The sequence below is a fragment of the Brachyistius frenatus genome, unplaced genomic scaffold (assembly GCF_029030835.1).
Source record: "Brachyistius frenatus isolate BFR_SWC_R1_liver_20210118 unplaced genomic scaffold, ASM2903083v1 Contig_12, whole genome shotgun sequence".
Lineage (NCBI taxonomy): Eukaryota > Metazoa > Chordata > Actinopteri > Embiotocidae > Brachyistius > Brachyistius frenatus.
Genome location: NW_027210611.1, coordinates 2,889,481 through 2,905,773, shown reverse-complemented (window position 1 = coordinate 2,905,773; position 16,293 = coordinate 2,889,481). Strand labels below are relative to the sequence as shown.

The following is a 16,293-nucleotide window of genomic DNA, read 5'->3' as shown; positions in this document are numbered from 1 at the left end:
TTGTGCAGGGGTGTCAAACTCACTTTAATTAAGGGGCCACATACTGCCCACTTTCATCTCAAGTGGGCCAGACCAGTAAAACCATAGCATAATAACGACAATATTTCTCTATGTTTAAATCATTGAAGGTTTTTGGATGATAAACCCTATTTTAAAGGTCTTTCTACAATAAACTAGAAACATAAAGAGCAAAAACTCAGACATCAGCCCACTGTTTATCTGCCTGGGCTCTCCTCTGCAGATTTAACGGGTCACAAAGCGAGCAGCAGCTTCTCCCTCCGGAGCAGACGTCGCATTTACGCTGTTTCTGAAGCAATTACTGGATCGATTAAAAAAAATTTAAAAAAAAAAATCACAAAACGTTTGTACTCATAAACCTCCATATTTTCATAGAAATGCAATTTATGTCTTTCTGTAATTTTCACACTTAGCAAAGTCATCCGGCGGGCCGAGCCGGACCCCCTGGTGGGCCGGATCTGGCCCGTGGGCCGTATGTTTGACACCCCTGATCTTGTGGAAGAGTTTCTGTCAGACTGCTGTTGGTGTTTCACTAACTCAAACTGTCATCTTGCTGGTGAAGCAGCAAAAAACAAACCAAGTATTTGCAGAAACAGCCAGCTGAATCTTCTTCAACTGTTCAGTTTTCATCTAAGATATCACTTCCCTTGAAGTATCTGCACCGCCCGGCAATTTTTTTATGTAAAAATATAGTATTTCTGACAGAGATTTTTTTATTCTCATTAGCTTTCAGCTGAAGATTCAAGCTCCTTTGAAGCTTTGGTGTTCGGCTCGAAAATACTCGCCTCTCTGCAGTCATGATACTTAACACTAGCGCTATGTTGTTTCTTTTATACTGATACTGTATGACTTTTTCATGGTCTGACTGAAAAAGAGACTGCTAATGAGATCACGGAGTTGCACTTTGGATCCAAATCCACTGTTGACTTACTGCAGATAATTACACTCCATTGAACTTAAGTGGTTTTTGTGGTTCATTTAAAACTTTTTGGATACTCAAGTTTTTGTTTTGTGTTTTCTAATGAAAGTCTACCTCACAAGCTCCAGCGTTTGACTCTCTGATTCACTGTGGGGCATTTCAGGAAATTACTTTGGTCAACCACAACTTTCCTGAAAAAAAAAGAAGAAGAAGAAAGAAAAAGTGCAACGCTGTTCACAGTGTAGGCTGCTGGTAATCCGCCGGAAACCCAGTGTCTCCATTCAATGTGTTCATGGCGTCTATCCACTTGTCTCCATTTTTGATGGACAATTTTTTTTGAATCTCTTTTTATACTTTGCTTGAAAATATTTGCAAATGACCACACAATATATTAATTTGTCGTGTGTAGAAAAGTACAACTATGATAAATAAATATACCTGGCATTAAGTTACTAAAACACTGAAATCCCCAAATGCTGGAAATAGAAAATGAAAACTAAGCTGTAAATGTACCTTCACTCCCGTACTGTATAGTGTTAGTATTTAGTCCTCGTGGTTCCACCCTCTCTTGACAGAGTAGCCTAAATGCAGTTCTTTCAATATTGGTCTTATATTCTTGCAGAGAGCTGCAGTTTAAGTCATCAAGCCGCAGTTTGCGACGACAAATAGAAACTTGTGGTTTATCCAAGTGGAGTTTGTATTCTGGCGACCAGTGATGAAAACACACATACACACACAGCGTGCGCTCAAAATAATTTGACAAAAAGAATACTGTGTTTTGAATGAGATGCAGTAAATAAGAATGTCCATGTGAGAGTTGTGTTTACTTTGGAGGTTTGGACTTTGGCCAGTGGAGGAGGAATAGTTTCAGAAATAATCAGGGGAGCACACTTATTACCCAGGATTCTCTTCTTGAAATGGTAAATGATACTTTGCTACGTCGCTGCTAGTGGGAACCTGCAGATGAAGGAGAAATTCATCCAGTTTTTGAGAAAGAAAATACACCCTGAAACTCCATGCCTCATTTTAGTTTAATGTTTCACAGGGGCTTAAACTGCCCCAGATTCACTGTTTCTGGTTTTCTGTTTGTTGAGCTTTCACCTGAAGTAACACCAGGCAGTTAGTAGAAAATAGTCTGAACGTCTCAGGAGCTGTCAGTGGAATATTCTATATTGGCATAGTTAGTACAGTAAACAGGTAGTATCTATCCTTGTTCACCTGCGGTCGAATGTTGTTCCATCTGTGGTTGTTTACAGTGCAAAGCCATAAACGTCTTCATTCTGTAACCTTATTCAGCTCTCAGACTGGACATCCTTATTTCAGGGCTGAAAGTAGTGAAAATATTGATGGATTGAGGTATTGTGGTTTGTATGCAGCGAACCCACAACGGCTCGGTATTTACAGTGCAATTTTAAGCTCACGAAACTACGCAATTGCATCAAGAGACAATGTATACACGTCTTTGTCTCTGCAAGAAAATTTAGAAGTTGTTTATTTCTGATTATAAACAGACACCAGAGAGGGCTTAAAAAGTCTCGAAAATATCAAAAGTTTACTTTACTGTAAGAGTTGGTTCTCATCGTGAGTTGTAGCAGCCAACTACAGAACTATAAATACTGCTTAGAGGGCCGTACTTCTACTACAGTGACAGTATAAGTATGCAAGTCATGGTAAAAGTAAGTAAACTTACTCAAGTACTGTACTTAAGTACTTTTACTTCACCACATTTCAGAAGTTACTTCTGAAACATTTCAGAATCAGTTTTTGAAGTAGTTTTTTTAACATCTAATTTGTGCATTTTAACAAGTAAATCATGTTGGTGAGATTAAAATCTTATTTCAAAGGGAGACATGGGCTAATCAGTGGCATCAACAGAGCATAATCATTCTATCATTCTAAAAATATTCTGATATCCGTGCACTCCTTTTTTATCAGATGGAGCAGAGACAATTATATCTCATATTTTAGTTTGATGTTTGTCTATCAAATTTAAACAAATCTAATTTGCGCTAAAAAAAAAAATGGCTTTAATGCATGTTTATAAGTATCTATGTATACATTTTCATTTCACTCTCAATAATTTCCCTTCACATGTGAACTGCCCACTTCTTGCTTTGATAGAAGTGCGAGTAAAATCTTTCTTTACATTCAGACATGTAATTTGTGTCTAGAACTGACAGATGCATCTGCAGTCAGCTGCTCTGTGAGTAAATGTCTGTCTTTAATTTGTACTGTTTGCTCTGGATCACTGAACCAAAAAAAAAAAAACTGAACTGGGAGGTTTTTTTTAGCCGCACCTCCAGGCACACTGTACGGCATACGTGTTAGTTTGTGTTGTACTGTGGGGATACATATCGCATTATTGCTGCGGTATGGCTCAAAAGCACAGTGAAAACTTCTGTGTGACAGCGTAGAGAATCCTTCTGATTTGTCCGCTCATCTATGCTTTAGTTTTAGCACCGGGCCTGAATTTCGATGTTTTCATTTCCACTTTTCTTGTCACGCTCTGTTAAAAATGAATGTGGTCATTTTTAATACAGTAACATTTGTCATTACCAAAAAGTGACCCACGGGCAAACAGCAAAGCCAGTCAGAGTGACCTATGGGAATGGAAAATGTTTCCTTGACTGGAAAACCACACCTGAAGCACCACGTCACTCTTAAATACAACGTTCAAAAGCTCAAAATATATAAGGTGTAAAACATGTTCGGAATATTTTTGTCAGTGTTGAAACGTTTGTCATATCCGATCAGTCACCATGTCATGGATATAACCACCGGGATGAAAGCTGAGGCTATAAACATCAAGTGAAATTGATACAGTTTAGTTTAGGAAAAAAAACTCAGTCCTTTACAACGTTTAAAAAAAAGATTACAAAAAAGTTATTTATCACAGTTAAAACGGATATAAATACACTGCTCAACTCATGAACAGTTTGATAATTGGACTCTCAAAGTATAATGCAAACTGACCTTTCAGTTACAGAACAAGCTGTCTAACACCCACACCTTCATATTCCCTTTGGGAAAATGTCAGCAGTGCTCATTTTGGGGAATTTTGCACTGAAGGAGACATGGGGTTTGATTGTGCTGTCCACAGCAGTGTGAGCAGGCATGCAGGGAGTGGTTACAGGGTTTTCAAGCAGATGTGAAGAAGAAATAATGTCTAGATAATAGCCAGGTGGAACCTTTGCCTCAGATCCCGAGGGGATCACACATGTGCAGCTAAATATATACAGTTTTTTCTGTGTTTTTTTGTTGTTGTTATGGCTTAAACATTCATATTGCTAGTTATTTTTGTAACTGGGTTTTGGTGTTGGAGAATTTAATTCTGTTTTGCGGATGCATATCACACACTGCTGCCATTTACGCTTACATTTCCCTTCATTAACTCCACACCATTGTCCCGTTTTACAGGTTTACGCAGATGATGTGCTGACGAAAGAGGAACAGATCGGCCTGTTGTTCACAGCCAAACGGAAGTGTGAGGGGAACATCAAGGGAAAGCACAAGGTTCCTGGTGAGTAAACAAACAAAACTAAAAGCCTGGTGACATGGAAGTGGATTTGTGAGACTACAACAACAATGCTAGCATGTTGATGTTTAGCAGGTATAATATTAACCCAGTAAAATAAATACAGGTTATGGGGAGGCGGACACGAACATTTCACAGCAATACAGTCAACAGTCTCATGATAGCACTAAAGCATGACTATGACTCGTCCTTAATGTCTGTATAAAACAAGCCAAAATGTCAAAAAAGGCAAAATGGGACACACCGTCACGTCATCAAATGCTGCTTGTAAACAATGCTTCGAAAAGTAAAGAACACCTCGCCACATACAAACAACTTTACAAAATTGCAATAAATAACCACAACAGCGAGTATCTAGGTGCTGTGACTGACAGATACATTACTTGGTGATTTCTTCTCTACACCCTCCATGCGTGGTTGTGTTTACATTATGCGGGAGGGCAGGACAACCCCGTTTTATACGTCATTAATTTTGCTATAAACTATGGGAATATCCCTCAGGAAAGGATAATCAAAAGGAGCATAACGGGGTCAGAAAGTCTGTATCAGAGGTCTCATGGACTTTACGATTTGACAGTGGAACAGCCCTAAGCCCTTGTGGACTTACCGGGAATGCACATCAAAGTCTGTGAGTCCGTGAGAGTGTAGATTGGCATTGGGCCAATGTCATGGCATTTAATAGCTGTTAGCCGTTTTATTATGGACTACAGTAGAAGACTGTCTTCAGCCATGGCGTTAGCTTGACAAAGCCGTAGTAAAAGTATGTGGAAAATATCCGCTGTAGGATGTGTCTTTTTAGCCAGTGATTAGAGTTTTGCTGCTGATAGTTTTTGATTCATTGTTTGAGTATGATGTTTTTCATGTCACAGTAGAATGACAAAGTGATAGCAGTGTTGGAGTTTTTCATGCAAAAACTGGTGTAAATTGGTGTGTTGGAGCGATAATATGATATTTAAAAGAAGACCGAGTCCTTTTATTTCAGAAAAATGTTCTCATTTGTCACAATAGGCTTTAACATTGAGGAGACTCCTTAATGAGTTCCAGCTGAAGGGAGAGGTTCAATGGGGAGTGTAATAAATCCCCCAGAGGCTCCGCAGAACAGAACCTCATGGATGCACACTTGAAATACAAATGTAGAAAGCAATGAATGCCATCAGACATCAGATGAGGATGGAGTGATAGAGGAAGAAATCAATCAACATGTTATGTTTACCAAGAACTGTGGAAGTAAACCACATCACTACCAGCGGCACCAGCATGATGAGAGTGAAAGTGAAAGTGAGAGTGCGACGACTGTAAACACCCCCTTGTTATCCTGATTAGAAGTGATTGTTTGAATGTGACTGTTGATTATAAGAGCTTATACTAATCAGCTGATGTTGTGTACTCTCCGGTAACCACTTTGCTTTATTTTTTAAAAAGAAAAAATATGACCGACATTTTTGGGACTGTGTTTTTGCTGATATATTCAAATCCAATATGTTTGATGGAGCAGTTTCGAGGCATTTCAATGTTTACTCTAAGTTGGTGGTTACATTTAAAAATGCTGTTTTGTTTCCTGCGTCCTCTGTGGCTTTCTGGATGCTGAGATTGAAGGCAAAGCTGATCCTGAGGTCTATTTGTGTATTTATGGGTGTCTGAAGAGTTCCATTCTCCAGCAGACCCCAGCATATAATGTATCTCCCTGTGGTTACTGTCATTTTCCCAGTTGATTGTTCACAGCGGATTTTGAATTCCACAGCCAAACCAATCGTATTATTTTCTCTTTAACCCTTGTGCATTGTGGTCGCATTGAGTTCTTTGACCCTCCAAACGATACCCCTTGTAAATGAAACACATAATTAAAAACGTTTACTTCCAGGTTCAGAACACAAAATCTATTGTTGACTATTCCCTGTAGTTGCATTCCCTGTGTAGTATTTCCCAACTTTTCATGTTTTTTATTAAATGTCCACAAATCTCAAATTAGATCAAACAGAAAACAAAACAAAAGAATTTCTACTATTGAGAATTGCGAGGCCGAATAGCATGTTTGCACAGGCTTTAGGTAAGAACACTGCGCTTTCTCTCAAAGCGTACCTAACTACATGGCACTAGACGGCTATAAGTGCTGATGCAGAGCAGAGCAATCAGTCGAACATTAGGTCTCTCTCAGATCTCAGTCGTGCTGTTTATCTGACCACCGTCATGCTTAATCTATCCTGGCATGTTGTGGGGACAGGCGGCCTGGTGTCACACTTCAGCACGCACCCCCGAGCACGTACTATTTGTAGCATGAACTTCACTATCATTTAAAAAAAAAAATTTTTTTTTTTTTTTTTAAACATTTTTGATTTTACACAATCTTGACCAGATGTTTATGAGTCATATTTTAAATTAATGGAAGATTGTTTTGGGAAACTTTCTTATTTACTTTTTTGTAGAGAGTGAGATAAAATGCAAAGACTCAGCAGCTAGCTTATCTCGGCCTGAAGGGACCAAAAACCATATTTAAAACTAACTAATTAACAGGTCATCTCATTTGTTTGCACAAAAATTGTAAAAACAAACAATGCTATGGTTTTATGGGGGACGTAATATTTATTTGCCAGGCGTTGTAACTTCCTGGTTAGCCGTTTGGAACTTTGACACTGAATCTGGGCTCTAACAAGATAATCAGGAATCTCTGTCACCTTGAACCTATGATGAGCCTTTTCTATATATTATTTTAGTTATTATTATTATAATTTACTATTTATATAGATTCATATAAATTATAGTTAGCTGCCTGCAGTCCATTTGCAGTACATCACACATCTCTCTTCCACTGCCGTGTTTGTGTTTGTGTTTGTGTTTGTGTTTGCGTGCGTGCGTGCGTGCGTGTGTGTGTGTGTGTGTGTGTGTGTGTGCGTGTGTGTGTGTGTACCATCAGGAGGAACTTTGACACTGAATCTGGACTCTAACAAGCCCATCAGGAACGGCTGATTGGGATTCTGTGAAATGCTTGAGGTGCTGTTTTAGGGGTACAGCAGCACGAGAGAGCTGACCTGCATACCTGATGATGCTATAGGCCTGCACCGGCTGTTGACTCATCATGCATGTGGTGGCTGTTTTCTGACCTCTTTTGGAAGGTTGCACATGTCGGTTCAATCACATTACATCTGAAGAAATTAGAATAAGCATATTACCTTAATAAACGGGGAGGGGGGAGGAGAGTCCCCGATGTGGCTGGATAAGCACAAATGTGCTCATTTAATGAGCTTGATTTGACAGTTGTTTTTTTTTACTTAACGGCACATGAATTGCTTTGACTTTACTTCATTTGAACTTGATTTGAACTTAACAGTCGTATCTGGCTGTTTGTAATTATGTAGCGTGGAAATCATTTTGAATCTGGGTAGTGGTTTAGCTCTGGTGTAGAGTAAAATTATGGAGACTGTCAAGATTTCGGGAGATAAAATACAAGGAAAGCATTGCTTGTGCTTTCGGATACCCATGTAAGTATTTTCCTTGAAACGGTCATTAAGATTTAGACAGATTTCACTCTTTTTTGTTATATTGTGAGGTAACCCTGAAGCTGTGGGCTGAGGTAAACAGATAATAGCCGCTAGCATGCATTTTTTAGGACTTTGGCTTTAGATCTGTATTTGTCTAGCCTGTGTTCTGCCTGACCACCCCAAGAGTTTTTTTTTCTGGCACAGCGTCTGTAAACTTGTGGTTTTCTGAACTATTATAGGAGATGAGGAACGATGACTACTTAAAAAACGGCAGTAGTGTGAAATGCAAGATCTGTTGAGAGTGATAAATAAATCATGTAAATTTCATTGATAAAGGATTAGGTGCCATGTGAGGCTGCAAAACTTTTGTGTTTCAACATTTTATATATAATTTCTTTTTTCACATTCTGTCTTTAAATACACGAAAGTCTCCATTACATGGCTGAGACAAGGTTTTCTTTGAGGGAAACACTGAGGTTTGCCTGGAGAGGACAGTGGAGGGATGTGGGTTCAAATCCCCAGACCTAGCAGTGTGAAAATAGCTCAACCTTCAAGCTTGTGGTCTGGGTGTAAAATAACATCTGCAATCATTATAAAAGCTTGCATGTATCAGGAGAAAATGGAATATGTGTTTTGACTTGTGCAGGTCAAAATCAAATGAGTTTTAGGGGGAAAGAAAACCTTCTTAAAACCCCAATGACATCACTAATACCAAAGTCTCCCCATAGTCACGTTTATATTTAAATTGTGGTCAAGAAATTCATGAGAAATTACAACATATGTGTGTGTATGTGTTTAATGTAAGCCTGCTAGTAGGTGGTCCGAGGTGGTTAAAAAAAAAGCCAGGGCAAAAGTGAGCAGCAATTCTACTTTTACTCCCAGGATGTGTGGTCAGTGTGATTTTCGAAACTGAACTCTGTTTCTCTCCCACCAGGGATCTGTAGAAATCAGTCAGCTCCACTCTGTCTGCTCTCTAATTTTGTGCTCCAAGTGACAGGCAAATAAAACGCAAGTCGTCATTGCGTCAGATGTTTCTTTGTAAGTTTGATTACAGGAACGAGAAAATAATGGATCTACTGCAAAGAGAGGATAGTTTTAGTTTTATCCTTAGCTACTTATTAGTGGTCACAGTGGGGCAGATGTTTTCAATAACACAACATAAATGCCAAGCCATGAGGGAGGCTTTTGCCAGGAATCTGTGGGGAAATGGATTTTGCTCCCACTATCAGAGGGCTGAGGTCCACAATTTAGCTGACAATTAAGGGGTTTCTGTGCTCTGAAACAGGATTTTTTTTTTTTTTTTCCCCTTTTCAACCTGCAGCTCTTTGTCTGAACTAAGTATAGATGCATTATTGCAAAGTCTTACTTGGTTGTATTCTTTACAGAAAATACATGACAGGGTTTTTGTGATCTTCAAAAATGGCGCACAGTAAGCATTCCTGTAGGAATCTCAGGAAAATGAGAAAAATACTGCGAGGTTATGTTATAATTATTCCTGGATGACTTTTTAAATGTATTCTGTCGCTCTTAGGCATGTCTAAACTCTAAACGTGAACTGAAAATGCCATGCAAGTTTCATTTCATCTGCCAACCCTGTCATTGAAACCACATTTCTTTTTAATTAGTTTGAATAGGTTTAGTTGGTCAGGTTTATCCATTAATAAATGCATTGTTCATGAAGGTTTTTTATTTATCATCAGTGTTATCAGCAGCGAGATGACATAAAATGACTTCTAGACAACTAGTAATTAATATTTTGTGAAAATGAATTGGCCACAATTTTAATAATTTGCCAAAATGCTGTTTAGTTGGGCAAAAATAGCAACTATTTTATGGTTCCTGTGTGAGTATTTGCTGTTTTTCTATGTTTGTAACTATTTCAAATTGAATGTGTTTGGGGTTTGAACTGCTGGTCAGATGAAATAAGACATTAACCTTTTAAAAACACATATACATTTTAGGCCTCTGCTTGAAGATTGCTTACCCATAATAAAAAAGAGTATATCTCTGCAACCACAATAAAACATTATAAAAAATAATAATATTTGTAATAATAAAGGGAACACTTGTGAGATTTGTTCAGATGTGTAAATATCAGTATATATGTCCATATTTTAATAATAGTTTTGCTAAGTCCTCTCCCTGCCCCCCAATTGGGGGCTCTAGGGCTTAAAGGGTTAAGAGTACATGTGAAGGGCATGTTTTACTATTCTCTGACATTTCTTAAACCAAACAACTAAATAAAATTGGTTATTATTAGTCAAGTTGAATATGATGCATTTTATAAAATGTCCAAAGACATATGATACAGACTCGAAACTATACTATGTAACAAAACACTTTCATTTATTCACAACAGGGCACGTGGAGCACTGCAATCCAGCCAGTGTTGCAGGGGATCTTTCAAATTAGATCCATGCTAAACCAATTCCATACAACATAAAAACACTATGATGTTATCAACAATAGAGTAGTTATGGTAATTTGCAGCAGCTACCAACAAGCCTTAATGAACGCACCAGATTCAATGGACAACTTGTTGTCAGCATGCTGGGAATTCCATGATTGCAAGTCTTAATTATGTTACAATAGATGGGAGCTGGACAAATATGTGTTTCCTTTTGCTGACCTCTGTTTTCTTTGAGCAGAACAAAATAAATATCTAATTTACAGTCAGGCTTACCACAAAGTACAAGGCTGCTTTGCACTATTAATTTACATTATGTATATGTACTGTTCATGCATCTGGCCTACTTTTTAAAGGACAACATAATCCTTGGAAACATACAGTACTGCTGCTCTTGTAAATGCCTATAGACATTTGATGCTTGAACAGCACTGTAGCTCTATTTTTAAAAGTCAACTCTTCTTTTGTGTCTGCAGATGGTTACTGCTCACCAGAATGGGATGGCATTGTTTGTTGGCCTAAGGGGCCTCCAGGAAAGCTTGTATCTACCGCATGTCCAGATTATATCTATGACTTCAACCACAAAGGTAAGACTGACCCGGGGAAAAGTCAGCAGTTGAAACCCTGAAGCTCATTTCAAGCTGGTGAAAGGGCACCAGGCTGCACTCTAGTTCTACTGCATACTGTACAATTAGAACTTGAGCTCCTTCAGAAAACCTCCAATGAAATGTATACATTCCTTAAGCTTTAAATCTGTAACTGAACATACACTTTTTTTTTGCTTAATGTCTAGGACTAGCATATCGTCGGTGTGACAACAATGGGACGTGGGAGCTGGCCACAGCCAACAAGACATGGGCCAATTATAACGAATGTGCGAAATTCCTCTACCATTACAACCATAGCCATGAAAAGGTGAGCTCCATCCCATTTACATGCTCATTGACACAGCAACATTGCCTCCCTTCAAAACAATGACGACCAACAGCCTCAGTGGCTGTATCACCCAAGTAAATTGTCACACTTAAAATATTACAGCTTTTTCAGAAACTATGGCACCGTTTTATACTGCAATTACAATACCCTTGAAATGTGCAGACATTTGAGACATGTCTTCTGGGTAATGTGTGGGGCGAATAAGCATTAATCTTATTTAATGAAATGTTGAGATGATGGCAGGGAGATAATGACAGGATAGTAATGTGGATACTTTGTTATAATACAGTTGCAATTAGTTAAATTTTTGGTCAAATACCAACTGAAACCACTGTCACATTTGTCTTAATTGCAAATTTCAAAACTTGACAGGAAGCATTTCCATCAGAGAAAACAAAGACCTCACTAATCGTGACTAACGCTGACAGTTACTCAACAGTGAAAAGGAATTTAGATCCAAAGACATGGGCCATGCAGCTTTAAATATAATTATTTTATTGTTGTTACTGTTAATTTTTCATTTTCTTTAACAGAGTCTCTTACTTAAATTCTTTAAATGATCATCAAAATTACACACCCCACCAATTTGGCGGTCTATTACAACTGCAAAATTTTCCATCTTACACCTTTGCACGTCAACGACACTGCTGCCCTGCATCAGTACTGCTGCATGTACTTTCAGCATTACCCCCACTATATCTAAAATCTGAAAACACAATTTCCTAGTCAAACATACTGTACTATCGAAACGTAACAATTAGAAAAAAATGTGTATTATAAAAATGAATAAAGAAATCTGTATTTTAGAGTCAAACCTGCGATCATACATGTGACATAGGCACTGACATCTCTACAACACCATGGTGCATGTTGAGAAAAACAGTTTTAAAAAACTAAACACGGCAGCCTTTCAATTCATCCCAATGTGACTGACGAAGGTCAGTGTTACCTTGACTGCAGTTGCGCATGCAGTGTTCCTTATCCTATAATTGTGTGGAGGTTTAGATATCAGCACTTGCAGTGAAAAGTACTGCTGGGTTTTGTAAGAAGGGTAGAAAACATGTTGGCAATATTGATTAAAAACACACTCAAAGCAAAGATGTCAGTGGGCCGTGAAGGCTGTGAAAGCTGACACGCGTTGATTCTCACCCATTTTAGCCTTGAAGCAATATAATGCAGCTGTCCTCTTTATGACTTCAAATGTTCAAGTCGATGCGCTCCTCAGGGAGCAGCAGCTAATGACAAATATATATGCAGGAATGAGAGCACACACTGCAAAGCTGCCATACCACGGACCACCGCCACAACTTAAGACACACGTTTTTCTGGCACAAGCTCCCGATGCTAAATGATAACAGCAGTGCAGTGTCTGGTTACATCACAAGGGGCTCTTGGCCCCTTTGGCATGTTGACGCACAGAGGGTTTGGTTAGTGGCTCTCCTTACAATGTCCTCTCACTGCCAGACTGCTGTTGGAAGATCAAACAACCCCACCCAGCCTTTCTCAGCTCCGTCACCAATGTCAAATGTTGTTGCCATCAGTAAAGTCTTAGTACTTAAGACGTTTCTGTAACCAGGTGGCAACATATTTTCAAATGCACGAATGTTCCCGCATGTTAACGCTCAGTTTCGAGGTAGAGGTTCTTGCGTAGCATAAATGTTTGGGAATTTTCCCTGTTTATTTACATATTTGTTTTGATTAAAACATCATAATGAAATAATTTGCTTAAATTTGTGTGGTCAAAACATTTTAAGCTACGATTGGCTAGTATAATGTGTATTGGCAAACAGCCTTTTCACACTGAGCACTTAGCTTAAATTACAGGCAATTATGCTTTTAAGCAAGCAAGTTTAAAACGACAATGCTACTGCATCGTGTCATGGAAAACATATGTCCTTCAAAATAAAAGTATAGTGTCAGAAATTCTGTAAACTTCAAAATAAAGTTAGACCTTTTCTTCTTACCTCAACTCTTTTTTTTTTTGTGCCACTCAAAAGGGCCCTACAACCCACCAGTTAACAACCACTGCTATAAATAACATGAGATTAAAAAGATATTATGAAATTACTGAATTTTGTCATTTCATTTGGGTAGCTGAGCTTGAACTTTTTTTTTTCATTTGTAAAAAAAAAAAAAAAAAGGAAAAAATTTCTGTCAATAAATTTTTTTTTTTTTTTTTTAATAAAATCTGAACTAAAATATACCTACAGTACATTTAGTGCGGTGTATGTTTAATATTTTTTAAATAATACATTTTTACATAATTGTTGTGTACGTTTCTATGACCTATCTATTATATTTATATACACATTTGTAATCAACATATTTCTGACAGTTTTCACTCAGTCCATCTGACCACTTTACTTATGTTGTCATTACAGTATTTGATTTAAACAGTGGTTAGCCGTTATTTTTAAAAACCTATTTACATTGATTTCAAGAAAAAATAAATGATTCTGAAAATTAAAAAAAACCCTGCAGATTAGGGAGGATATTCTATTAAATTTAAGAGTTTTTCTTCGTGTTGGTGTCCTATTCAAATCCTGACAGATTATCTTTTTCCTACAGGAGGTCTTTCACCGATTGTATCTCATCTACACAGTGGGGTACTCCATCTCTCTGGGATCACTCATGGTGGCTGTTCTCATCTTGGGATATTTTAGGTGAGTCGATGTCACCACTGCAATTTTGTAATCAATTCCTTTCAACCACAAATGTTCCCCAAAGAGCGCTTTTGATACAGGGTCAGAAATTAAGGTTAGAGCAGTTGCAGGATGGATCAAAACAGGGAGTGTAAATGTTTAATGTCATGATGGCATGACAAAAAAACTTTTTTTTTACCCTGCCATTTTATCAGCTGCAAACATTGAAGCAGAGGGCATATTCATTTCATGATGACTTAATGGATAAAAGAGGCTTTATCATGAAATCATGCAACTCTCCTCCCACTGGATAATCACACGATTCAATATTGTGTCACGGCAACAGCGCGAAGCATGCAAACTGTATCAAGCATTACCTCTGACTTTTACTTTGACTTTTAACAGATGTCTACCTTTGAGGAGTCTGCCTCCAGGCTTGCAGTATTGCATGCCTCATTTTCTGACCTTTAAGTTCTTGTGTTATTTTTATGCTGATTTCAGGTTTCGATGACAAACAACCAAAGCTTAATTTGAAAATTCCACCAAGCTTACAATGATTACATTTCCTAAGCCACAATAATCAGAAGAGGTGCTTCTTTAACCCTTTTCCCCAATTGAAGCATACTGTATAAAGATAAAAGACTTTTTCTTTATCTGCTTTATAAGATGTGAAGAACTTATACTCGATTTGAAAAGCTATGCTTCTCCAACTGTAGGACTATAGAAGATGAAAGGATTTGCTACAGATCCTGTGAATATCATCCTTATTTCGCTTCTGTCACCCCTGTGATAATGTCTTAAATTAAGAGAAACTCTAAAACACGGTTGAATAGATTTTTTTCCTGTAATTTATTTTTATTTTTTTATCATTTTGATTTATGCAGGGTCGATTTGTCACTATTTGCTTATTTTGTTGAGCGTAGGGAGTATCAGGAATCGATGTGAAGGCACTGTTTACCATGTTTCCACCGGCGTGACTTGCTGTACAGGCATGCAGTCAGGAGGTTTTAGGAACGCTCCCAACTGGCACCAGGAAATCCACGGGCCAAATGAGTTTAATAAGTTATCCCAGGGGCCCATCTGACATTCTGGCTCTGTGCTCTGGAGAGCTCCAGCCATGTCTCCCCCCCATCAACACATCAGCTCTAAGACAGGCGGCTCATAAATGTTTTCCAGGGAGAGAAAGGGGATATTTTACATTAGCAGTTGTGTTCAGGATTTTTCACCAGGGAAATGTGCGCTAGATTAGTTTTCTTAAATCAATAGTTCTCTGAGGGTAGCTTGTCAAAACTTCAGCTCATTAATGAGACTTTAGAGAGGGAAAAGGTGGATGGACATAATTGTGGACAGAGTGGTCGAATGTTAGTATCCAATAACTCCTTAAGATTTTTTACTTTCGACTACTCTACCAGACGTTTGGAATTTTTGGCACTATATAATCAGTAAATATTATCATTGACTTGTTTTTCTTGACGGTAATAATGTAACCTTTACGGCTGTTGATCTTGCAAATTGATTCCACGGGGGGCGTGACACCGAAAGCCCACTCAATGGTAAATGTTTAGGATCTTCTGGACGAATTCTTAACAAACTTGTGCTTGTCTGGAGGTAAATTTGCATGCTTTTGCAGCTCCTCAACACATGTTCGCAATTTAGTTTTTACTGCTCACTTTGAGCGTAGCAATTCAATATTTGTGTTTTTCTAGCCCCTAAATCTTAATAACGTGTTGGGAGTCAGCGTGGAATTCAGCTGGCTCTAATTAGGATGAGTATTGTCAGTGTGAAAATAGCCACACACGCTTACATGAAGGTGTGCCAGTCGCCGCAAAACATACAATATTCAGCAGTCTATATTTTCACCTTGCTGCTGCGGTCTGTTTTCTCCCCAGACGATTACACTGCACCAGGAACTACATCCACATGCACCTATTTGTTTCCTACATGCTAAGAGCGATAAGTATTTTCGTGAAGGATGTTGTTCTCTACTCCGGATCGGCTTTAGAGAACATGGAAAGAGTCACAGTGGAAGACCTCAAGTCCATTACTGAAGCTCCTCCAGCCAACAAAACACAGTTTGTAAGTAAACAACACAGCTAAAACACACTTAAAGAGAGGTAGTCAACATAAAGAATCCTGTCTTTCAATAAATATAAAGAAAAGAAAAACTATCTTTTTACGGAACAAACCACATATAGCTGTTTTCATATAACATGCAGTATTTATGGTATGCCGGTAATACACAATAAACCCGCTAAAGGTTTTTCAGTTTTTCTCTAAACAACATCCTGATTGGAATCATCAGTGTTTGATTGCTTTACATGTACAGAAAATTTGATTTACTGTGTAGTTTGGTGTTAAGC

General features: G+C 38.2%; 1 protein-coding gene across 1 annotated transcript in view; it reads left to right on the top strand.

Annotated features, from left to right (window-relative positions):
* The window catches only part of pth1r (parathyroid hormone 1 receptor), a 44,947-nt gene that overhangs the window by 17,679 nt on the left and 10,975 nt on the right, over positions 1-16,293 (top strand). The window contains exons 2-6 of the mRNA XM_069692214.1: positions 4,355-4,457; positions 10,832-10,942; positions 11,149-11,270; positions 13,860-13,954; positions 15,823-16,009. Coding sequence (XP_069548315.1) covers positions 4,355-4,457; positions 10,832-10,942; positions 11,149-11,270; positions 13,860-13,954; positions 15,823-16,009 — 618 coding nt within the window. The remainder of the gene's footprint in view (positions 1-4,354; positions 4,458-10,831; positions 10,943-11,148; positions 11,271-13,859; positions 13,955-15,822; positions 16,010-16,293) is intronic.